The sequence below is a fragment of the Chrysemys picta genome, chromosome 1 (assembly GCF_011386835.1).
Source record: "Chrysemys picta bellii isolate R12L10 chromosome 1, ASM1138683v2, whole genome shotgun sequence".
NCBI classification, from domain to species: Eukaryota; Metazoa; Chordata; order Testudines; family Emydidae; genus Chrysemys; species Chrysemys picta.
This window is the reverse complement of record NC_088791.1, coordinates 51,237,836-51,264,303: the sequence shown is the minus strand read 5'-3', so window position 1 is coordinate 51,264,303 and position 26,468 is coordinate 51,237,836. Positions and strand designations below refer to the sequence as shown.

General features: G+C 41.2%; 1 protein-coding gene across 6 annotated transcripts in view; it reads left to right on the top strand.

The window, feature by feature from the left end:
• Positions 1–15,442, top strand: part of ZNF277 (zinc finger protein 277) — a 76,344-nt gene extending 60,902 nt beyond the window's left edge. For all 6 annotated transcript variants that reach the window (XM_065556663.1, XM_005310603.5, XM_065556653.1 and 3 more), the window contains 6 exons: positions 358–490; positions 10,054–10,121; positions 11,549–11,645; positions 12,164–12,206; positions 12,981–13,155; positions 15,085–15,442. In XM_065556663.1, coding sequence (XP_065412735.1) covers positions 358–490; positions 10,054–10,121; positions 11,549–11,645; positions 12,164–12,206; positions 12,981–13,155; positions 15,085–15,268 — 700 coding nt within the window. In that variant the 3' untranslated portion in view covers positions 15,269–15,442. The remainder of the gene's footprint in view (positions 1–357; positions 491–10,053; positions 10,122–11,548; positions 11,646–12,163; positions 12,207–12,980; positions 13,156–15,084) is intronic.
• The last annotated feature ends 11,026 nt before the right edge of the window (positions 15,443–26,468 follow it).

Below are 26,468 nucleotides of genomic sequence, written 5' to 3'. Positions count from 1 at the left end.
CCAGGGCTGGCGTTAGACTTGCTGGGACCTGGGGCCGAAGCTGAAGCCTGAGCCCCACCACCCAGGGCTGACGCCTGAGCCTCAGCCCCACCGCCCAGGACCGAAGCCCGAACGCTGCAGCCTTGGGTGGCAGGGCTCAGGTTATAGGCGCCCAACCTGGGGCTGAAACCCTTGGGCTTTGGCTTCCCCTCCCCCCCACCTGCGGCAATGGGGCTCGGGTAGGCTCAGACTTTGGTCCCCGCTTGTGGGGTCGTGTAGGAATTTTTGTTGTCTGAAGGGTGTTGCGGTGCAATGAAGTTTGAGAACCCCTGGTCTATGTTAAATTGTCTTTTAATTTTGTTTACCTTTATATCTTAGTTTGCAGTGTTTATACTGTGAGAAAACCTTCAGAGACAAAAACACACTTAAAGATCACATGAGAAAAAAGCAGCATCGCAGAATCAATGCCAAAAATACAGAATATGACAGATTTTATATCATTAACTACTTGGTAAGAGGTTTTATATATAATTAGTAAATTGACTGTGGAGCTGCAGAAAATATCTTGTTAAGACTGAATAATTCTGAACAAGCCATTAGCATAAAGGTCAAAATTCAAGTGAAGGACACTTAAGAAATATGTTTAATTATCAAATGATATTTTGGATAATTATTGAACTACGGAATAATAAATGTTTAAGAATTCTGAGACACTCAGGAATACTCAGTTTGAAGATACTTTATGATTAAAGTAATTAGCATTCAATCTCAGCTTTAATAAGCAGGAGGGAAAATTAAATACAGTAATGAAATAAAGGGAGAGCTAATTTGAGTGTTGTGGGATTGGAGTTTGTTTTCTAGTAAATTTAAGCTGAAAATATTCTTTAGACTACACAGTATATGCAAAGAAGCTAATCAGTGGCTTTCAAGTGGAATAGAAAACAAGGTTGGATTTTTTTCCCAACGTGCAGTCTGTGATAGGTATTTACATTTGGTCTAAATCTCCTTCTGTGTATATACAGCAGTTTTTCACTCCATCCTTAACTTTGGTGTGGAGTAGCTGTTCCAAAATCTGCCACATTCTGTCCTAGAAGTTGCTGCATTTCAGTTGTGGGTAAAGTGTTTTATATCTATATTACATTTGTGTTGATATCTATGTGATACATGAAAAAAGTAGTTTATCTTTTAGACTACCTTACCTACTCTCTGCCCCTTAATCCTCCTCCTTTCCCCCTTTCTCCCCAGACTTTATGCTAGTAATCAGACAGCCGTCATTGTTTCTAATTCTCTGGCAAGTTGATTTATTTCCTTCTCCTCCCCAGCGTGAAATTCATTCCCTTGTCCCCTTCCATTGCTAAAGACCACAGAGGCCTGAGGACTAGGACAGGGAAGATTCAGTCCAGGAGCAGTGATGCCTTTTCTAGATGCAAAATTGGCACTGCTCTAAAGCAGGGGTGGGGAACTTACAACCTATGAGCCGGATTCGGCCTGCTGCTTCATTTAATCCGGCCCGCAGCAACTCACCGCACCGCAAACTGGAAGCCCTGAGTCTCCCCCTGCCCCCTGGGGCTGGAGCTACGAGTACCCGCTTGCCCCACTGTGGGGGGGAAGCTGGGGTTGTCAGTCCCGGAAGCGACTGGCATGTCCCTGTGGCCCCTAGGAGCAGGGGCAATCAGGGAAGCTCCGCGCGTTGCCCCCACCCCCCAGCGCTGGCTCCACAGCTCCCATTGGCTGGGAACCGCGGCTTATGGGAGCTGTAGGTGTGGGCAGCTCATCCCCTCCTGCACCCCAACCCCCTGCCCAGGCCTGGCACCCCCTTCCAGACCCCGAACTCCTGATTTCTGGCCCCACCTTGGAGCCTAGCGGAAGCCTAGCACTCTAAAAATAGCGGTGTAGACAGCGCTTTGAAGTTGCGACTCAGGTTGGACCTTGGACTTCGAAACCCACCCCCTTCTCTTGGCTTCAGAGCCTGACTGCCAGCCTGAGCTGTAACTTCAAAGTGCTGTCTGTGCAGCTATTTTTAGAGTGCTAGCACAAGCCCCAGTAGCCTAAGTCTGTCAGCTCAGGCTGGGAGGTTCTCTGCTGTGGATTGTGTAGACACACCCCGTGTCACCTGGCTTTCTAGGTGAAAGGATACGAAAAAATACAGATACTGTTTTTAAAAAAAAACAACTGAAACATATGTAAATCAGTTTACTGTAAAATATGTAACAAATAACAGACTAGTGTAGAATGGTATAAAGGTTTCCTTTAGCATCAGTCTGAAGTGTTAGAACATCTCCTATGCTGGGAAGGGTGCTTGCACTCTTAATGTCCTCTGGTGCCTTTTTATTTATTTTTACACGGAAGAGGCAATGAGATTAAAGAGAATGCAGACTGTAACACGTTCAATGGGGTTTCAATGGATTACCCTGTACTCACAAAGACATAATGTTAGTTCCTACTGTGCACATTTGGACCATGGTGATAATGTTAATGTGATGAAGCTGTTTTTGAGTTGAATCCAGGTTCAGCACCAGAAACTGAAGCTGCCCCGGGCCTGTTTTCCATAATGACATAACACACTGCTGTTCCTCAACTTTTTGCATCGTTTGTAGAGATGTTTAACTGTTTAAGACAAGCCCTATTAAGCTTTTCTGGTTTCTTATCCCCTGTGAAAGCTCTTTCCCTTTGCTGTACTTGAAATGTCCAGGAGATTCACAGCTTTCAATAGCTAGCAGAATGTGGCTATTACGTGTCTGTCATTCATTACAGAGCATTGCTTGATATAAAGATTTGTGGCTTCTGGTTAAATGTGACTTTTGGTTTTCGGGGTGGGTTTTTTTGTTCTGTTTAATAGACAAACGAGAGTTTTCAGAATGAAACAGCAAATATCTTATCTTTCCAAATGTCAGTTCTGCGAAGCTTAGTTTTTAAAAAATAGGTCTTTATTAGTGAGCACCATTATAATCTCGTTTTCATCTACAGCCCTTTTTAAATACACAAAATAAACCTCTTGAAATGATAGCTGGATCTTAACCTATTTACAAAGAAACCTATTTATGTGTTGTTGTAATAAAGGTATTCCTTTTTAAAGCAGACTTGTATCTGTGTCCCTGCTCTTTTTATAATTTTGCTTTACATATAAACCTTCACAGAGCACTGTGTTAAATAGTCTTTACAGTTATAGTCAGGCCAGGGCTGGAGATTTTTTTGTTTTTGTGGGGGGGTGTTTTAAATAGGTCTTTTTGTTCACATGTATCGAGGGCTTTTATTGAATTGCCTCACAAACTTCAGTCCCATTCCTGCTCCCATTGAAGTCAGTGGCAAAACTCCCATTGACTTCAGTTGGAGCAGGAACATAGCCTTTGTTTTTCCGAATTATGCTTTTGGCTTCATTAGCATTTATAGTGTAATTAATTATAAAGGTCTCCTTTCTGAACTGAGAAGTTGCATTTTATGGCTTACTTCTTCTGTGTATTCGTCCTTCCCTGCCTTAAATAGCCTACTTGACATTGCTGGGAATTATGTAAATGTAGAGTCATGTGTCAATAAGTCATCTTCTGATTTACTAAGATTCCTTAAATGTCTGACATCATTTAAAAGTGGCTTTTGTTGTGCTGCCTCGATAATTAATCACATATTCTGTTGAGTTTTGCTTCATAGGTTACTATACAGTAGTACGCGTGATCTTTAGTTATGTAAGGATAGATGCTTTTCTTGAAACTTCATTAGCTATGTAATTTCAGCCCTAAGCAACAATCAAAAGATTATTTATGATGTATTTAATACTCCCGTTGCATTAGGGTGGGATTTTCAAAAGATAGGAGACTCAGGCTCACAAATCCCATTGAAAATCAAGGGCTTCAGAATCATTTAGACATGTTTCAAAATCCCAGAGGCCCCCTTTAGGATCAGAGACCCTCTGTAGGCACTATATGAGCACATTAGATATGGCTCCTGCTCCAAAGAGCTTACAGTATAAACAGACAAGACTAACAAGTGATGAGACAACCTGGAAACATCACATCACAATGTATAGTCTTTTTTAAAAAAGGATTTCCCCCAAAAGCTTTTCTACTCCAATTCCCCTTGCTTCTGTCCCCATTGCTCACTCTGCCCATTCCATAATAATGTTTGGGTCCAGTGGGGAGGGGGAAACACTGACAGTTGGATGGTGTCTGTTCTTACAGAGCCTGGCCCAAACCCATAATTCAGGACCACAGAATGGCAGTAGGCAGTCTTGCGGCTTCCTCCTCCGCCCTAGTTGAGGGCACTGTCTTTAAGGGCTGGGTCACAGCCAGTCTGGCAGATCCTTCTCCTTTGTGTATCCATTGGAGTGTGGCCAGGAGGACTTGAAATACTGGGCATGCATACAGGGCATGCACTTCCCTAATCAATTACACATTTCATTTTAAATTGGCAGATAATAGGCCATAGACTAGATCCGTGCGTGTGACTATTTTTTAATACCACTCCCACCCGCTCCCACTATTATGGCAGCTGGTCCTGCGGGTCCCGCGGGATCCCAGTCCTGCTGCAGGGCTTTACACTAGTCCCGTGCAGGGGCTCTATGCTAGAGTACAACAATGGCACTATAATGAATGGATTTATTTTCAAATTGTAAAAACTTGCTGACACGTGTACATGTTTCTCTCACAGGAATTTTAGTTCTTAAAGTTATTTTTGATATATTTTTTAAAAGAGTAAACAGATCTTTTTTTCTTGTGGCCAAACTGCAAATAATAGTTACCCTGTATGTTTTGTTTTCTTGCTACTTGCTGGCTGAGCTTGGGACGGTCTTGTGCTCAACTTGATGGCATTTCTCTGTCTGTAATGTGATAACTTTTGAACACCACATCCAGTCAATTCCAAAATTTCAGGGAATGTTCTAGGCATCAGTGGCCAGACCTGATTGATTTGAGGGGAAATAAGATGAAGCCTCTGCCAGCCGCAACTGGTTGATAGCATCCACTTACCCCTTCCATCCTAACAGTCCTCCTATCTCATCTCTTGTCTCTTTTCCCAATATAATTTAACATGTTGACACGCTGAATGACTTATCTCCCAAATGGAGAGAAGAATTATGGTGGGTCTGGGGTGGGTATGTTGGTATGCACACAGCCCATGGCATGGGGGAGAAGGTGGTGGGGACACACAAACCCTGGACAGGCAGGAAGTTGGGGGACTCTGATACGGGGAAAGGGAGAAAAGGGGGTACACAAGGCCTCTACCATGGGGAGTATGGGGTCAGACAGCCCCTGTCATGGGAAGAAATGGGTAGAGAGAGGGTAATGAGGGCTCATGCAGAGCCCCTGCCATGGTGGGAGAATAGAGAACCATGGAATGGATGAAAGAACGAATGTGAGGGTATGTCATAACTATAAAGGGAAGGGTAGCAGCTGTCCTGTGTACAGTACTATAAAATCCCTCCTGGCCAGAGACTCCAAAATCCTTTTCCCTGTAAAGGGTTAAGAAGCTCCGGTAACCTGGCTGGCATCTGATCCAAAGGACCAATAAGGGGACAAGATACTTTCAAATCTTGGGGGGGTGGGGGCAAGGCTTTTGTTTGTGCTCTTCGTGTGGGAGTTCGTTCGCTCTTGGGACTGAGAGGGACCAGACATCAATCCAGGTTCTCCACATCTTTCTAAACAAGTCTCTCCTATTTCAAACTTGTAAGTAAATAGCCAGGCAAGGCGTCTTAGTTTCACTTTGTTTTCTCAACTTGTAAATGTACCTTTTACTAGAGTGTTTATCTTTGTTTGCTGTACTTTGAACCTAAGACTAGAGGGGAGTCCTCTGAGCTCTTTAAGTTTGATTACCCTGTAAAGTTATTTTCCATACTGATTTTACAGAGATGATTTTTACCTTTTTCTTTAATTAAAAGCCTTCTTTTTAAGAACCTGATTGATTTCTCCTTGTTTTAAGATCCAAGGGGTTTGGATCTGTATTCACCAGGAGTTGGTGAAAGGAAGGAGGGGGAATGGTTAATTTCTCCTTGTTTTAGATCCAAGGGGGTTGGATCTGTATTCACCATGGAATTGGTGAAGGTCTCTCAAGGCTACCCAGGGAAGGGAACTAGCCTTGGGATGGTGGCAGCGGACCAGACCTAAGCTGGTAGTTAAGCTTAGAAGTCTTCATGCAGGCCCCCACATTTTGTACCCTAAAGTTCAAAGTGGGGATACAGCCTTGACAGGGTATAAAGAAGGCTAGGTGGGGAGAAGTTGGGGGACCCCAGTATGGGGGTCAGGGGAGTAGGAGTGCACATAGAATCCCTGCCATGAAGGGGATAGTAGGGGACCCTGGAATGGGGGAAGGAGGGACACACAACCTCTGATGTGGGGGGAAGAATGGGGAAATCTGGTACGGGAGAAGGGGGGCACACAGAGCTTGGCATGCAGATGAAGAAGGGACTAAAGGGCTCCATTTCCATGTTTCTTAGGAGCTGCGCATCTAGGAAAGGTGCCTGCCATGCAGAGTTCCACTAGTGTGTGGCTTCAGAAGCCCTGGATGCCAGGTGACAGCTTCTGTAAGCCCTCCAAGCTAGTGCTTCGGCCCCTTCTCCTCATGATGGTGCATGCTCCTCCCTCAGCTAGGCACACAGTCCCACATCTGTGGAAGTCTGAAAGTGATAGGCAATGGCAGGAAAATCCATCTTTATGGATTCATGCTGTATCTTGGGGAGAGGGAATAGTAAAATATGCAGCCTCTTTTCTCTCCGGAACCCATTTTACACCGAGCCTTAAAGGTGACCTGTAAAGGAAGTTTCAAAAACTATTCTTGTGTTTTTGTTTTGTTCGGGTTTTTGTTTTGTTTAGTTTTAGTTTTGGGGACTGGGGAGGGTGGGTCTTCTTTATGGTATAATAAAAAGGCCCTCTGTTTTAAAACTTGTATTTTCTACTTTTTAAACTATTATTAATGTTAAGTCTAGTTTTTCCCCTGGCTTTGCAAAAAAAAAAAAAAAAAAAAAAAAAAAAAAAAGTGTATAGAGGTCTCAGGAGATATTTATAGAATTCTCACATCTTAGATGTGAGACAGGGATGTTGAATTTTTTTTAAGACATCCTTTATGCCAGATGCTCAGTAGACACTAGAATTTAAAGGGCCACACAAGCCAAAAAAAAAAAAATTTTTTTTTAACAATCTAACTAAGTCCCTTCCCCCCAGTCTCTTGGTTCTGATGATATTGTAGCTTCACTAGTTCACCACTCACCAGGGAAGATCAGACCTGAATTTTTTCTGTAAAAAAGCTAGCCATCAACCAACCAAGCAAAAAAAAAAAAACAAAAGTCCCTCTTATGTACTTTGCCTTCTATGTAAACATCACAAAGAAACAAAAGCTCGGACCCAATTATTTTTCCCTTTCCCCTTTTTGCAGTTCATATTTAACTAAAAGGTAAAGCTTGATTTTTTTCCCCCCTGTTTCTTTTTGAAGGCGCTCTCTTATGCCCATAGATTTCAAGGGTAGCAGGGAAGAAAAATTGTGAAAACATCTGTTAATTTTGCAGTCATGAGCTGCTATGCTGTCATTACAGGTTGTGGTGTTGGCAGCCACAGTTTCCATAGGAAATGGTGGTGTGCAGCTGTGACAACGTGTGGGGAGAGGTGTTAATAGCTGCACATTATCTCAGAAAAATGGTGACATTAATGAGTCTCCACTGTAACTTGGAAAGTTTACACACTAGAGCGTAACATCTCTGAATTAATTACTGAATCTTCATTCTGTAAGTGGTAATGGCATCATGTTAAGGGCTAGCAGAGATGTTTGTGTGTGCTCCATTTACCTGATAGATTGTAACAGCTTTGAAAATTCTCATTAAACTGTTAAATGATGGATATCTTTATTTTTGTTTCTTTTCTTTTTTTAATAAAACCACATTGACAATAATAGCATTTGTTACCAGGGTATACTTAATAATGAATATCTTTATTAGAGTGACTGAGTATTTTAATAGAGGGAACAGGATGTGTTCAAATATTTAGGCTCCCAGTTTAAAAGTTTCCCATATGTATCTGAGATGTGTCAAAAAGTTGGGGCCAATATCATTAAATATGATGTGTGTAAACCACAAGTGTAAAAAGTATGAGTACAAAAAAACTATGGTACTTAAATTGTTGGTTCTGGTTTACTTTTGAAGGTGGCAAGACTCTTGCAGGGAAAGAAACACTAGAGAGAGAAAGTTAAAGCACAACTGTTGGGATATAAAACAGTGGTCTTCAGCCAAGGACTGGCTCTATAATTATTGTTTATATTACAGTAGCACCTAGTGGTCTCGACTGAAATTGGAGCCCCATTGTGCTAGGGACTGTGCAAACTAGGTGACAGGCAGTCTTTTTGCTGAAGAGTTTAAGATCCAAATAGACAACACAAAAGGGAGGAAGGGAATGGGGGTGAAGTGACTTGGTCAAGGTCACACATCTAGTCCAAGGCAGAGCTGATAATAGAATCAAGGTCCCAGCCCCATGCTCTAACCCTTGGATGCCACTGCCCCTCTCCAATACTCTACGGTCAGGTCTACATTACAACTGTTTACTATGTTAGTCAGGGATGTGAAGAGGTGTGATCCCCGACTGACGCAGCTGTGTGAGCAGAAGTCCCTAGACTGAGTTACACCAGCAAAACTGTACTTTTGCTGGTATCGCTGCTTATTTCACTCAGGCCTGGTCTACACTATCAGGGTAAGTCGACCTAAGTTACGCTACTCCAGCCACGTGAATAATGTAGCTGGAGGCGATGTAGCTTAGGTCGACTAACTACAGTCTGTACCATCTGGGTTGACAGGAGATACTTTCCTGTTGACTTATATTACTCTTCTCATTCCGGTGGAGTACCAGAGTCGATGGGAGAGTGATCTAGCGGTTGATTTAGCGGGTCTTCACTAGATTGACCCCCGCTGCATTGGTTGCAGCAACGTCGATCCCTGGTATGTGTAGACATGGCCACAGGAGTGGGGGGAATAAGCTATACCAGCACAGTTTTCTCAGTATAAGCTGCATCCACACTAGAAGCACCTACACCAGCAAAGCGCTCCTAGCATAGTCGCTGTGGAGGGGACTATATGTCTGATCATGACACTGTTCCCTGTTCCTATTGCTAGGTCATATGAGTGCAGTGCTGATTAAAGTTGTGGTCCTCAAGCTGCCAGATGTTCAGTGCAAGTGTGAGGCAGCATACTGAGCAAGTGGGCACATATATGTGGGAACTTCTCAACCACCTATAGCTAGTAGGCGGGAAGAGCGAATAGGGCCCCCACCCCTTCCTTTATGCAGGAAGAAACCAGAAAGGGTGACAATGTTGCATCAATACTTGATGTGTGGAGTCATGACTGTTTGCTGGAAGCTGGAAATGGGCAACGGGATGGATCACTTGATGATTACCTGTTCTGTTCATTCCCTCTGGGGTACCTGGCATTGGCCACTGTTGGAAGACAAGATACAAGGCAAGATGGACCTTTGGTCTGACCCATTATGGCCGTTCTTATGACACTTTTGCCATGATTGCATTGTAACTCCCATCAGATGATGGAGTGATCCTCCAACTGTTAAAGATTGAGTACCATTGTGTTAGTGCATTTTGGAGCACATCTTACTTACAATGGTGATGTTGATTTGCTCCTGTGTAAGCAATAGATCTGAAAATAGAGTTCTTTTCATAATATTCACAGCATTGAGGAGAGGCAGGACTTGCTAAAAAAATTAAAATCTTCAACCAGCTCTAATACTGGAAATTGTCTGTTGTGATGTACTCCTGTCTTCAGAGATCCAAAAGGGCTTCCAGTAAGTTGGTGGAATTGGAAACCATGTGTATGCATTGAAGGTCAGCTTTGACCTATTGTGCGTAAATGTAAATCTCTAGGCAAACATGGCTTTCCTTTAAATTGGGACCTCTCACTTGTTTTTTATTAGGAATAAGGTGAATAAAGTAATGTTTAAAAGAATTAAGCATATAACATTACTTCAATTTAAATCCACAAACATAAGAGTAAATCCAAACTAAGATATTGACTGTGACTTAAGAAGTTGTACATTTATTCAGTTGTTTCTTAACATGTGGCACCTGTGTGGAAGTTACTTTTCCTTTATCTTGCATTTCCAGGAATTTGGAAAGTCCTGGGAGGAAGTTCAATCAGAAGATGACCGAGAATTGCTAGATAACGTGGAAGAGTAAGAGTTATATAGCCATTTTATGCAAGTTAAGAGTTTAATGGGGAGTTTGTGCTCGGTATGTAATTTGAAAAGATTTATAACATAGTCAAATCAAGCTCAGTTTTCATCAGAACATTTCATCAAAGGCACTTCTCAGTGAGGGCTACTTCCAAGTCACATTTAGTCTTTCCAACCCCAAGCTGTTTTGACTGCAAAACTGTTCAAATTAGGGTCATAAAAAAAATTTATAATGGGGGTAAAGCATATTTTCCCCTCTTTTTCTTAATACTCAGAAATGGCTGAATTGCTTTTCACTTATTGGAGCTGGGCAAATGCTCAACCCTACTTAAGTGAATAAGGAAATCATTAATAGGTAGAAAGCATTTTCTAGTGGTTAAAGCACAGGACTGGACATCAAGACTACTGATGATTGTTCCTGGTTTTGCCTGTGATTTGAGCTTCAGTTTACCTACATGTAAAACATGGATATAATAATACTTTTCTACCCCACATAGGTGTTGTGAATCTTGATGAATCAGTGTAGGTAAAGTACTCTGAAATCCTTAGGTGAAAGCTCTGTATAAGTGCTAAGTATTATTATTTCAGAGTATCACTACAGGTCTGGATGTAACTTATTGCTTAAATAAAACGTGTGTGCACTTGCACTAAATGTAGCAGAAACAAGAATCTGTTCTATGGAATAATAATGTTTGATAGGTACGTAAAATTGAGAAAACTCCAGCTGCCTGTCATTTGTGTCTTTTGTTAGTATATGAAAAGATTAGAGAGGCACAGTAGGGTGTGAAAGACTTTATGAAAATATACAGTTAAAAAGCAATTTGCTGTGGCTTACCAGATTCAATTTACTAAAGCATTACAGAACTTGCCTGCACTGCTATTCACTGCACTATCAGGGTCCTAACTGTAAATGGAGTTAATTGTACAGCAGTTCAGAGCCCCAGTAACCTAAGAAGGAGCTCGAGTACTTCTCTTCAGGGAAGTTCACTAGAGTAGTGACCCAAACAGGTTCTGAAAGCCAAATTCCAGCAAGACTGTATATTCGTTTTTGGCTATATTTTGCGCTCAGAGTAGCCATATTGAAGTCAGTAGAGTTGCTCTGAATCTATAATACTGTAACTAAAAGCCAAATCTGACCTTTTGATAAAAACTTTACCTTTGTATTTTTTAGTCACGGGGCTAAATTCTACCAATGTAGCATATTGGCATGCTGGTCCATAACTAGGGCTTCTAGATGCTATAATAATAGAATTAATAATAAATCCAAACTATGGTAACTCAACTGAAGGAAAATGACTTACTCTGCACTTACATTAGTTCAGCGAGATGAAAATTTGGCTCACGCTTTCACATCAGCTATCTTTCAAAAAAAAAGTCTCTTCAGGCCCTTTTCAATTAAACAAAACACCTTGTCTCCTTCATCACAGAGACTGGTCTGATTGGGAAGAGCATCCTGTCTGTGCAGTTTGCCTGTTTTGTGAAAAGCAAGCAGACACTACCGAAAAATTATGTCTCCACATGAAGGTAAGGCACAAATATGTTTAAGTCACATTTGTTTTATCAGTTTGAAGTGAAAAGGAGGATTGTGGCAGTGCTGTTGAGTTCAGGGCTTCTATTGCACTACAAATACATCATGCATTCAGAATTATGCAAAATGCACTCGTAGAATGCCCTCTTTAGTGCAGAACACAGTCATTACCTCTCCAGTGTCTACTTTATGGAAAACTCATTGGAGCCAAGTTCTACAATGAGAATGTGAATCACCATCTCTGGCAAGTTTACATGGTAAGATGATAGAGGCGGCAATAAAATTTTATTAACTACAGCGATTTGCTGACTTAGCATTTATTATAGTTAAACACGCTACAGAATTGAAACGTAGATGTTAAACAGAGAATGGTAATTAAACTAACCACATACAAAAATTTCTGGCAAACCCAAATCTATCTTGAGTTAGCCTGACTATATAAAAGTTGAGCTGCTTTCAACTTGAAATACCAGAAGTAGTGGTGGTAATAATAATAAGCTATGGTTTTTTCCAGGAAGCACATGGATTTGACCTTCTTAAAATAAAGGCAGAGCATGGTGAGTAAGAGATACCGTAATTGTCAGCATCTGCCATTAGTGTTGGGAAAACCACAGCATAAGAATACTGGAAAACAACTGCATCACTTTAATTTTTTCAGATTTTAACTTTTCCTTTATGGAAACGCTGCTTTGCCAGCTGACAAAGCACAGCCCAGTCTATTCTATTTTTTGGAACTGCTGCTAATACTTCCCATGAAATAGCTATGCCAGGGTATTTGATATTTTCTCTTGAAATTTTGGGTTCTTTCATGGAATAACTTCTGCAGATCCCCAATCGAAGGGTCTAAGACTTTGCCACAAGACCCCTTCAGTCATTATTTCAAAAATGCTGTTGCAGTTCCTTCCACTTTACGTAGGAAGCAGAATGCACCCTGTGCCCAAAGCCATAGGGCTCTGTGCCATGTGGTGAAGGGATACAAAGTGTCCTTAATTTTTAAGCTGTACTTACTGACCAATTCTGCTACAAGAAAGCATACAGGGATAAACTTTTGCTGAGTTACAGGACTCTGCCTATAAAAAGAACAGGAGTACTTGTGGCACCTTAGAGACTAACAAATTTATTAGAGCATAAGCTTTCGTGGACTACAGCCCACTTCTTCGGATGCATATAGAATGGAACATATATTGAGGAGATATATATACACACATACAGAGAGCATAAACAGGTGGGAGTTGTCTTACCAACTCTGAGAGGCCAATGTATGCCTTTGCATTACAAGTGCTTCTTTGCATTTTGTATCTCTTAAGTTGTTGTTTTCTGCCATTTGCCAGGTTTGAAGTTTTATCAGCAAGTGAAGTTAGTGAACTTCATCAGAAGGGAAATCCACCAGTGTCGATGTTACAACTGCAAGGAGTCGTTTCAGTCTAAGACTGAATTAATAAGTCACATGGAAGTTACCAAACACATTACATTCCTGCCAACCAGGTCTACGTGGGATCAACCACAGTACGTGCTAACTTGTGTTTTTCCTCCAGCATTTATGTTCCTATTTGATACTGCCCCAGAGGAGTATGGTCTGAAAGGTCCATTCTATGGCAATACTATGGTACCCAGAACTACCTAGCTCTTCGCAGGCCCAAGTGATGGTATGAGCACAATTGCAAGCTGTCTCAGGCCTATCCAAAATTGTAAGTCCCCACACTGTGTGAAACTAGAGGGGCTTTGGCACAGACTGCTGTCCCAGATGCCTCAACACTGTGTTGCCATAGTCAGGGACAACATGCTACACAGGAAGAAGGAACTGGCTTCAGACAGCTAAACACTTACTTCCCCTAGTCCTTATGTGGCTCTTATAAGATACACTAGCAACCTGACTTTTCAAATACTCTGTTCCACTTCATGCTTTATAACTCCCATCTCAGAAAGCCAGCAGATTCATGCCCCCTAGAAGTCTTCTTAAAAACAGCTTATTTGCCCAAAACATCTGCAGGTGCTCTACTGGGAGCCATAGAATTCTGGACTCTTACTTTAGAACCATATGGCTGTATCTACACTTAAAATGCTACAGTGGTACAGCTATAGCGCTTCAGTGCAGATATTCACTCCAGCAAAGGAAGGGTTCTCCCTTCACTATAGTTAATCGACCTCCCGGGCAGTAGCTGGGTTGACGGAAGAATTCTTCTGTCAGCTTAGCACCCTCTACACCAGGGGTTAGGTCAGCTTAACTGTGTTACTCAGAGGTGTGGATTTTTCAAACCCTGGGGTGCTGTAGCTGGGTCAACCTAACTTTTTAGTGTAGACGTAACATTGTAGGGTAGTTCCCATCTCCTATGCTTCATCATACTGACTCTGGTTGTGAAGGGGTACAGTTAATACAACAGCTTAGTTTCCACTAGGATGCTGTTTTTCTTACCTGCTTCCTTTCCTCTTGCTCAGACAGCTGCAACAGTAACCCCAGCCTGTGCCTTCTCCCAGGCAATGGAGTGCTGAGCAAAACAAAACAAAAAAAAAGTATTGCTTTTTTTTTCCCCTCCCCCAATAAAAAGTGTCAAAGGAAGAAAAAAAATTGAGGTTTTACTCTCAAGAATCCAACTATGCTGTGATAAAGGTATAACCACCCTTTAAAACCAGAGCACGAGAAAATACGTAGTGAAAACAACTAAAAAGTAATCTTTCCCTGCAGAATTCTTTAGGTAGGGATAGCAAATCTGGCAGAAATCTCTATAATGAGGCACTGGCTTTGTCCCATAGGATCTGTAAAAAGCTAGCAGCAATTGTGAACAAGTGTCTAGCTGTTCAGTATATGCAGCATAATATGCTATGACTGACCATTTGTGGTCCAGTGAGTCAGACTTCTTGCCCGATTTAAATGTGACACTACGCTTCACTTGATGGCATTTCTCCATTTGTCTGTATGCAGCATGATAACTTTGGAATGCTGCATCTGATCAATTCCAAAACTTCAGGGGGTGCTCAATGGGCAGAACCTTATTGATTGAAATCCAGAAAAGCCTGATTTCCATTAAAATCAGGCTCACAGTGTATCCATTTGGTGCTGTGGGCAGAGGAATATCTCTGCAGCCCTCTGCTGCTGTCTACACATCACAGGCAGCAGCTTACTGAAGGGTTGCACACTTCATTGCTGTGCACCCAGCTACATCCCTCACTGCCCCGCTCCAGGCTGACCCTTCCCACCCCCACTCCAGCCAGTCTTCCCTGTGCCCCCACTAAAGCCATTCCCCCCCCCTCCCCCCGCAGCCATTTCCTCCTCCTCACCTCCCCCTCCGCCGCCTGGATGGCCAGCCTCCTCCCAGTCAGGCTTCCATTTGCACTTAAGTTGGATAGATACAGTTAACTTCTAGCAGTCAGCCTACATGTGCAATGCAATGTGTGACCCTCTAGTAATATTTTATTCTTAAATTTTGTCGCCTTCAGGTATTATTTTCCTACCTATGAAAATGATACACTCCTATGTACACTGTCAGACAGTGAAGATGAACTGACAGCCAAGGATCAAAGCGAAGATGTCCCTGTCATTAGTGAAGATCTTTCCGACCTAGAGGCTCTGAGACAAAGCAGTGTTTTAAACGAACTTCTGCGTGAACAGAACAACGATTAAGGGAAGCCTAAACATTGAGAGAGACACTTACTAATCTTCAGGCATTCTACCTACAAGACTAAAAGGAAAAATCTGATCTCACTTACATACTAGTGTGATTTAGCCCATGATTGCTATAAACACACTGATTGTAAATGAATGAGAATACCAAATAAAGAAAATAGGCAATAAAAACCATATGTAAACTTGTATTTTTTCTTCATTGTTGCTACTTTGTTTTTAAACTCATGCTGTGTTTTTTCTCCATTTAATTCTCAGTAGCATATTGTTGTTTATTTGCACAGTTTTATTTTATCTGAACATCTACAATGTAGCAATTCTTGGTGGCTGGCATTTGATGAGCATCTGGTGCTAGAGATGAGAGAACCCAGACCACCATATGAAGAATGAATGAATGAAGCTTTGCTATGTTATATATTGTTGTGAGAAGTCATATGGGGGGGAAAAAACTGACTTCAATTTGAATCCTAATCACAAAACTGTTCTTTAAAACAAAGGCCAAAGTTTAACTTCAGATAGAGATCATTTTTCACTTTTAAGATCTAATCTCAACACTAGTGCATCTCAAGGCTTTTACTTTGCAATCTTGGGTTCCTGTCCTGAAAACTGCAAACTCGTTTGTCTGCCGTGGAGTCCCAGCAACTTCAGTAGGGCTCTGCATGAGCACGAGCATCTGCATATGTGGAGGTGCTTGCAAGATCAGGGCCTTGATTTGCATTTGTAATGAGGAGCATCTTGGTTGTTATCAGGGATTTCAAGAATTAAAAACATGAGTCTCTTCAGCGTGAGCTAAAGTTCTGTAGCTGAGAGCTGTAACAGACTCTCACATTGTCTATACCTAAGGCACTGTGGGTATAATATGCAGTGAACAGTGGGTTACATAGTATGTTCAAAAAGAACATAAGTACTTGTGGCACCTTAGAGACTAACAAATTTATTAGAGCATAAGCTTTCGTGGACTACAGCCCACTTCTTCGGATGCATATAGAGTGAAACATATATTGAGGAGATATATATACACACATACAGAGAGCATGAACAGGTGGGAGTGGTCTTACCAACTCTGAGAGGCCAATTAAGTAAGAGAAAAAAACTTTTGAAGTGATAATCAAGATAGCCCGGTACAGACAGTTTGATAAGAAGTGTGAGAATACTTACAAGGGGAGATAGATTGTTTCACTCTATATGCATCTGAAGAAGTGGGCTGTAGTCCACGAAAGCTTATGCTCTAATAAATTTGTTAGTCTCTAAGGTGCCACAAGTACTCCTGTTCTTTTTGCGGATACAGACTAACATGGCTGCTACTCTGAAACCTGTCATAGTATGTTCAGTATCTTTTCAAAAGCCTCTTTTACTTCTCTTTGATTCTGTAATCCAGAGTCTAAGGTTTTTCCCTAATTGTGGATATCTAGGCTTACGTATAAGATTTCTTTAGCTATTTTAAAATGAAAATCAAGAGTTCCTCTAGCTCACTGTTAGAATCATTTAAAATGCTATTTCCATTTTTCAGTTGCAAACTTGCTACTTGCTCATAGTAATTATGGCTCTACAGTTCTTTGTTATATGAAAATGAATTAGTGTAACAAAAGCACCATACAAATCTTACTAGGCATATGATTAATGGAGAAAAGCCTATTAAATGCAAGAAGGTACTGATGCATCATTATGGTTTGAGAATTTAAATGTACAAGTCAAGAAATCCAGTTATGGTTCATATACCCAGTGGACAATTGCAGGTGTTTAGGGATTTGAAATCAATGGGAACTAGATGTCTGAGATTCTGGGCCTTAGCCTCTCTGTGTCTCAGAACCCCATTTTACAGACAGGGATAATAGCACTTCCCTACCTCACAGGGGTTTTTGTGGGGGTAATTACATTAATGATGGTGAGGTGTTCAAATACTAGGGTAATGGGGGCCATAGGAAGTACCATAAATACTCTTCTCCCTTGCACATATGCAACATTTTGTATGACTGTGTGTAGAATGACTGTATGTAAGCAAAATTACAGTTATGGGAGTTGCATAACCAGATTTCTGAACACCCTCCCCCCCCCCCAGACCAAGACATTATTCTTAAGTACCTAGATGCAACCATAGCACCTTGTATTACTGAAACAGACACTTTAGAAATGCTCACCAGGAAGAGGGCACGCAGAATGGTTTGGCAACTTGCTGCAGGAAAACCTGTCTTTTTGGTTGTGTAATGTGGTAGAGTTTTGGCGCAAGTGTTTTGCGTGGGAGATGAGTTATTTTGGCAAGGGGCAAGACCGTTCTTTGGGAAGGTGATGTGACTGGGTAAGAGGAGGAGGATTTAATGCATCTCTTTGCGGGTGAGGGTGGAAGTGCTCAATAGGATGCGGGAGAAGGACGTATCTCTTCTCTAGCTAGCAAACAGGAGCAGCTAACGGGAGTTTCACGAAGGAGTTCTCCAGGTAAAGGAGGAGCGATTACATGACCCTTGGAGTAAGTTTGTTGTCTGTAGTGCGTGTGTTTGTGATGTGCTTCCTGCTTGACTGAAATATACGGTGTAGTCCGTTTGTTTGGGGGACCAATTACAGTTGGCATGGCTACTCCCACCTTTTCATGTTCTTTGTATGTATAAATATCTTCTTTCTGTGTGTTCCATTCTATGCATCTGATGAAGTGGGCTGTAGCCCACGAAAGCTTATGCTCAGATAAATTTGTTAGTTTCTAAGGTGCCACAAGTACTTCTGTTCTTTTAATATCCTTTAAATTTAAAGCCAAACACCCCCTGATAAAAACAAAACAACACAACAAGTGTCAGGAGTTAAAAGATAATGCAGGCAGAAGTCCAGCAACAGGGTGGGGGCTATCTAGTTTATTGCACCCAATGCAGCATGTATGATTACCTGTCCCATGGACAGGTGGCGTATTTGTGCATTCAGTGCAAGGAGCTCCTGGCCCTCAGAGACCATGTGTGGGCTTTGGGGACCAGAGTGGCTGAACTGGAGGAGCTAAGGGAGACAGAGAGGTACATAGATGACATTTTCCGGGACACAGTAGAACGGTCCCACCCCCAGTCTGATAGCCTCTGAGCTGTTGGGGAGGATGAAAGCCTCAGGGAAGGAAACCATCCAACTGGAGCAGAGGGAAACAATCCCATAGCTGGAACCCTCATTCCAGATGATGATACGGTATCCTCTCACACTGAGAGGTTAGTTAAATAGAAATTAAAAGGTACAGCACCAAAAGAAATCCCTGCAACCTGCATGGAAACTTTTTAAAGACACCATAATAGAGGCTCAATTTAAATGTATACCCCAAATTAAAAAACCTAATAAGAGAACCAAAAAAGTGCCACCATGGCTAAACAACAAAATAAAAGAAGCAGTGAGAGACAAAAAGGCATCCTTTAAAAAGTGGAAGTTAAATCCTAGTGACGAAAATAGAAAGGAGCATAAACTGACTAATTAAATGTAAAAATATAATTAGGAAGGACAAGGAAGAATTTGAAGAACAGCTAGCCAAAGACTCAAAGTAGTAAATTTTTTTTTTTTTAAGTACATCAGAAGCAGGAAGCCTGCTAAACAACCAGTGGGGCCACAGGATGATTAAGATACTAAAAGAGCACTCAAGGACGATAAGGCCACCTTGAAGAAACTAAATGAATTCTTTGGATCGGTCTTCATGGTTGAGGATGTGAGGGAGATTCCCAAACCTGAGCCATTCTCTTTAGGTGACAAATCTGAGGAACTGTCCCAGATTGAAGTGTCATTAAAGGAGGTTATGGAACAAATTGATAAACTAAACAGTAATAAGTCACCAGGACCAGATGGTATTCACCCAAGAGTTCTGAAGGAACTCAAATGTGAAATTGCACAATTACTAACTGTAGTCTGTAACCTATCATTTAAATCACCTTCTGTACTAAAATGACTGGAGGATAGCTAATGTGATGCCAATTTTTAAAAAGGGCTCCAGAGGTGATCCCAGCAATTATGGGCCAGTAAGCCTGACTTCAGTTCCGGTCAAATTGGTTGAAATTATAGTAAAGAACAAAATTGTCAGACACAGAGATGAACATAATTTGTTGGGGAAGAATCTACATGTTTTTTGTAAAGGGAAATCATGCCTCACCGATCTACTATAATTCTTTGAGGGGGTCAACAAGCATGTGGATAAGGGGATCCAGTGGATATAGTGTACTTAGATTTTCAGAAAGCCTTTGACAAGGTTCCTCACCAAAGGCTCTTACGCAAAGTAAGCTGTCATGGGATAAGAGGGAAGGTCCTCTCATGGATTGGTAACTGGTTAAAAGATAGGAAACAAAGTAGGAATAAATGGTCGGTTTTCAGACTGGAGAGAGGTAAATAGTGGTGTCCCCCAAGGGTCTGTACTGGGACCAGTCCTATTCAACATATTCATAAATGATCTGAGAAAAGGGGTAAAGAGTAAGGTGGCAACATTTGCAGATGATACAAAATTGCTCAAGATAGTTTAGTCCCAGGCTGACTGCAAAGAGCTACAAAAGGATCTTTCAAAACTAGGTGACTGGACAACAAAATGGCAGATGAAATTCAGTGTTGATAAATGCAAAGTAATGCAAATTGGAAAACATAATTCCAACTATACCTATAAAATGATAGTGTCTAAATTAACCGTTACCACTCAAGAAAGATCTTGGAGTCATTGGTGATAGTTCTCTGAAAACATCCACTCAATGTGCAGCCGCAGTCAAAAAAGCAAACAGAATTTTGGGAACCATTAAGAAAGGGATAGCTAATAAGACAGAAAATATCATATTGTCTCTATATAAATCCATGGTATGCCCACATCCCCATGCAGTATTCAAGATGTGGTCACCCCATCTCAAAAAGATATATTGGAATTGGAAAAGGTTCAGAAAAGAGCAACAAAAATTATTAGGGGTATGGAACCGTTTTTTTATGAGGAGAGATTAATAAGACTGACTTTTCATCTTGGAAAAGAGACAACTAAGGGGGGATATGATAGAGGTCTATGAAAGCCTGACTGGTGTGGAGAAAGTAAATAAGAAAATGTTATTTACTCCTCTCATAACACAAGAACTAGGGGTCACCAAATGAAATTAATAAGCAGCAGGTTTAAAACAAACAAGAGGAAGTATTTTTTCACACAATGCACAGTCACCCTGTGGAAGTCCTTGCCGGAAGATGTTGTGAAGGCCAAGACTATAACAGGGTTCAAAAAAGAACTAGATAAGTTCATGGAGGATAGGTCCATCAATGGCTATTAGCCAGGATCGACAGGATGGTGTCCCTAGTCTATGTTCGCCAGAAGCTGGGAATGGGTGATGGGATGGATCAGTTGATGATTACCTGTTCTGTTCATTCCCTCTGGGGCACCTGGCATTGGCCACTGTCAGAAGACAGTGGGCTAGATGGACCATTGAGCTGACCCAGTATGGCCATTCTTATGTTCTTCCATTCTTCTCTGCTCTCCTCCCTGCCGCATTATGTCTGCTTCAGTTCCTTCCATCTTATTATTTAATTGGATCCCAGCAGCTACTCACTTGACCCGACCTGTCATCCACTTGTTCCTCTTTCTGAGTCTCTCCTCTCAGTCTACAAATTAAAAGAGTAGCACAGCAGAAACAAAAAGAAAGAGGCTGTTGAGAGGCACCAGCTATCAGGTTGCATAATGGGCCAAACAGAGGTGATTTCTATTCCTGAAAGGAGGAAAGGGGAGGGACTCAGACTGGGAGGAGTCAAAGGGGATGGAACAAAGGGTATAGCAGATTCAACCATATCTGCATTGGTTTTACTGAAACTGCTAGAAAAATCCAGCAGAACCAGCTGTCACACCATGACCATCCTGATAAATTGAGACATATGGCCATCATTAATGAGTGCTGTAACTTCTGTTTCTTGTGTGTGCTTTTGAAATCTCACTGATAACATTACATACATTCAGGGGTAGTTGGTTTGGAGTTCTCTTCTCAAATGCTTTTCTCTCTCCCCAAAATAGAAATTGAGGAAACTGGTTGTGGGATCAATCACACCTTCATTCTAAAGTGAGAATAAAAGTTGGTGGATTTTGCATTAATGACAGATAAGTGTGTATTGAAGCAATGGAAAAATCAGCAGGGAAGAATGGTTAAACAACAGCATATGAATGTTACATACAGCACAGGCTATCAAAAGTACAAATTAATGAAAAGAGGAGAACTTTACTGAAATGCTTCAAAGTGAAATTGCGAAATATTATCTAATCAGGAGGAATGTGACATTGAGTCACAACTCGGTACAAAATGGAAATCAATAACATTTAAGATAGTAAAACTAGAGTGCTGCTCTTCCTCATTCTAAGAGAAATCTGAAATGGCAATTTGTGGGTGTAGAATTAAGAAGTGCATTTTAAGAAGCTTTTATATGGATTAGAGCTACTTTTTTGAATAGAGAGGAAGTGGACTTCAGACCATTGGAGAATTCTTTTCTATAACTGCTCTCTGGAATTATATGAAGTCTGATGTCACAACCTCTTACTCCAAATATGCGTACTGGACAACAAAGCAGGTGTCATTGCAACACTTTCATTGCTCAGTAAATTCTCAAAGAGATTATTGGGGGACAGATTAGACTAATTGGCACAATCATATTTGTGGCAAATTTGCTAATAATTTAATACCTCTACCACATACCCTCAACAAAAGAATTTTAAAAAAAGCAGGAAAAGTTGCAGATAATTTTGTCAGAAGACCAAAGGCTGGTAGAGTGACTTGACAGTAATATCAGTAATTTGGCAGGAATTTTTTCCCCTTATCAAGACCACATTTCTTTATCAGCATAAATCAAACTCAGTTACCATAAGCATAACAAAAAGATTCCATAGCCTGGGGTTCACTCAGCAGCTGGATAGGATACCCTGCCTTCCCATGCATTCTCCCTCTTCTGTCTCTGCAGCTGCCCTTTTTATAGTTGTAACTCTTCCCAAAGCACCTATGCTAGGAGAGGGGAGAGTTAGGCTTGCAGACTCAGACCACGTTTACAAGTATCTGATGTCTCTTGACACCATTAACAAAAAGTATTCCACCAACCAATTATTCTGACAACTTTGTGCAACTGTAATATGATTTCTGATGTTTAATATTTGTTCTTTATCTTAATCATTTCATCTAAAGATATGATTATATTTGTCATGTTCTTATGATATACTTATCTGGCATGTTAAATCAGTTTCCTAACATGCATGGTTACTTTAATTAGGTATGAATACAGCTTGAAAAGTTTGGTTGCAACTGTAGAATCCCCAAAGTTCTAAGCAGGAACTATTTTAGAACCACTATCTGAACTTTTGTTAAATGCTAACTGATATCCTGGGATACTGAAAGAGACCTCTGATGGAAGAAACAGATGTTTTTAAGTTCCCCTCATTGCTTCTGCATTCTTCACTTGACAACCAATAACTTACTCAACAGCATAGAGCTATCCCATCCTCCTATTTTATACAGTAGCAGGACTGGTCTAGATCTGGCATAAGAAATCAAAGTGTGGATAGAAATAAAACTGCTGTTCATTGTTATGTGGCCTCCATGCTCCAACACAAGTAAATTGTAAGCTCTCGGACAAGATCGTGGACAATAATAGGCAACTGTGGAGAATTTCTTAGCTATGTTGATTACTCATTGCTACATCAGCTGTTTTTGAATTTATATTTTATTTATACATACACAGAGAAAAGGGAAGAGTCCATAAGTATATACTGTTTCTCACAGTGGCCACATGAAAAATATTTAAGAAGCTTTTTTTATTGTCCTTTCCCCTGGCTATTCCAATAGTGTTGTTCTGATTTTCTAGGATTATTGTCCTAAATTACAGGAGAGAGATTGAAGTAGGCATGATCAAATTCTGCTTTCTTTTATGTGCATGCCACCCTGTCAAAGTCAGATAAGTTGCAGATCTATAACTTAGGATGAAATTGGACCCTTTGCATCTTCACATCCATAGTGACTGTCTTCAGCTTGACTGTCATTAGAATGAGCAGCTACAGAAATGCCACAGGCAATATGAAGAGTCCTATTTCATGTCAGATTCCTTCTTTTTCTCCGTTAGTATTGAAAATTGATGTTTTCCCCCTTGCTGCAGCCTTTCTCCACTTTAGGTTCTCTGCCACAAGCCCTGTCCCGATTTGACTTTTTCCACTTGGGGAATCTTTAGCTGCTCACATTTGCTTTTATAGCATTTTTTCCTTTGTGCACGAGGGTACAGGATAGATAACTTATTAGAAGTGACCATATTACTCACTACTTGGGTCTCAGCTTTGGTATCTTATGTCATGAATAAAGTAATCCTCCCCATTTTGAAAACAGGGAAAGAGTGGAGAATGTGTTCATCAAAAGATGCTGCTCAATGTTGGTCTTCCTCAGATGGTTTAGAACGATAGAAGGAAAGTCATTTTTTCTGCCATTGGAGTTCTCGAGACCTCTGAGACTCCTCACCTCACACTCAACCTATAATTTGACATATTTTGCTTTTGGGTAGAAAGAGAACCTACTTCTTTACACTTGAAAAAAGTTAGATGGACAGCTAGTGGGGGCAGAGAGAACACTGCATAGGATTGCAGGGCAAGTGAATAGCACTGGAGTTTGGTGAGTAACCCCCTCCTAATACCATGGAGTGCTGCCTGTAATCTCCTGGTGGAACCTTTGCTCTTCTGCCTGGAGAGAATCCAAACTGCATCTCTGCTTACACAGTACAGTAGGACAGTCATTCTCCAGAATGGGTGGATGGGGGAAAGAGAGACACTCACCCTCAGTGAGAGTGCTCAAAAATTTGCTTATGCCTTGTCTATACCAACACATTCCATTCTTGTTGAAGAATGGCTTCAATCAACACAGGGTTAGAGGCTTTAGCCCTATCGACATCAGCACTTAAACCATTGTCAACTCTAGTGCAGATGGGCTGCTGACAACAAGTACAGAATATGCTACTGCAGACAAGGCATTAGAAGTTGGCAGCAGAGCTGGCGCTTCTACATGGGGATTGGAGGGAGCTCCTCATAAATGGTTCTGCTGCCACAGACCTCTGGTTCAGTGAGTCTGCCCCTGCCTTTCCATTTATAATTGAGGTTGGGGGTGGGTTTTCTTCTTCCCCTAACCATGGGGGCCTAACCTCATATGCTTCAAGGGGCACAAGCTCGAGCTCTCTGCAGCTCTTCAGCTCAGGTTGGTGCCCTAACCACTGGACTGTAGAGCCATTCTCTCTCTTTCTGTCCCAATGCATATTTAATTATTTATATACAGTGGAAAGACTTCAACAGGAGAGACTCAGAAAGCCCAACACCAGCATACCCCATAGCCTAGGGGTTAGGGCACTGCTGAGAGGTGGGAGACCCCAAGTCAAATTCCTTCTTTACATCAGGCAAAAGGGGGAATTTACATTGGTTCCCATACAGCCAGGGTGCATGCCCTAACAATTGAGCTAATGATTATAAGGGGGTGCTACCCTTGTCTTTCTCCTCAGTCCCAAGCAGAGATAGAAGCCTAGTTCCCTGAGAGGGGCGGTCTTAGGCCACACCCCTTCCTCAGCTTTCCCTAGGGGCTCCCCACTCAACAGCCTGGCTTTTATGGATCCCATGCTTAAGCACCTCTCTCTTCATATGCATTATATAGGGAGTCTGAGCACCTAGGGCAGTGGATTTTACTGGGTGGCTAGGCACCTAAAAGTTAGGTGCTGCAATGCTGAGCCATTTGTGAATCTAGTCCTAAGTGAACAAACCATAAAAAACAAAGAAAATGCATCACAAAATATACCGTTTGTTTATTTGCTCTCTTAGAAGGCATATCACATTACAGCATTAACTACAACCTCTGACTCCAAATACAATCAGTTAAATAGCATAACAGGCTTAAATCACAAATTCTTCAACTGAGTAGATGGAGGGTGTCCAGGCTAAAGTAAACTAGAAGCTGGGCATGTCTTGTGAATAGGCTGAAATACCTCTAGCAGACTGGGTCATTTTTCTGACCCTTAGATTATCATGTCCCCATTTTTTATCTGGAAGTGCCTCTAAAAGTTGGATTTGGCAGGAAAAAGGGATGAACTTTTCCTTGCTAATCAGGCGAGTCAACCATACAATGCTCGTTAATTTCATTGAGAGGCACGTGGCTAAATTGTGGGTTTTACCCCATCTTCCCTTTCCTTACTCCCAGGCCATACACCCCCCTAGTCTTATCCTGCCATCAGGTCTTGCTCTTCAGATTCTAGTTGCCTTAGGACAAGAACTCTCATTTTCTATTTACAGCACTTAGCACAATGGAGCCCAAACTGGCTGAAGCCTCAGGACACTATTGCAATACAGAAGTGTTTAATAAGAATGGGCTTTAATTTACTAAATGCAAATGTGGAACTATGACACCCTTCCTGCTAGCATTGAAACTGTCTTATAGACAATTGTTGGAATGACGTTCCAGATTTTTCATGATTTATCGTGATTTATCATGATTATTTTAAGATGGCTCTTGACATAAGTTAGTACGAAGATTGTTATAACTTATGGCAGAAAAGGTATTAGAAAGTACTCAAAATGACAGCTATTTCCCTTCTGGAAGTATTTGCAAAGCAAACAGTTTGCAACTCTATTCAAAAATAGGATGGAAAAAGACCCTTATTTAAGTGTGACCAGTATCCTGACACCCACCTCAAACTATGAATATAAAGCAGGAAATTATGATGAGACAAACCTTTAGGTGTGAAGTAAAAGAAGATTAGTGTGAAACCAAAGCAAGATATTACTATTCTCTAATTGCTATTTTAAAATACACACATTTGAGCAAGTTATTTTGACAAATCATTTATCAGGTTATATCACAAAGAAAGTGTGGTCCATGACAGCTGCAAGGGACATCATTCCATCATGGAAATAAAATAAAAACACTACCTTCCACATGGATTTTACACTCAAGGGTCCAAACGCTGGCAGGTTCTCACCTTCCAGGCAGGTTTCATTCCTAAATGGTTTAAAATATCGACCTAGCATTGCCATTTATCAGAAAAGTGAAGCTCTAGCAACACTTCATCAACCCTCTTCAACATCTACAATAGAAGATAGTTTGGAGTGTGGCAGGTCTCTAGTGCAAGATTTAGACTGTGCTGAGGTTGAGCAGTTAATAACTGCAAAGTCTATGCCAAAGGTGTTTCTCAATTACAAAGAACAATCAGATACATCAAAATTTCATAGACTGGCTGATTTGTGCAGCTC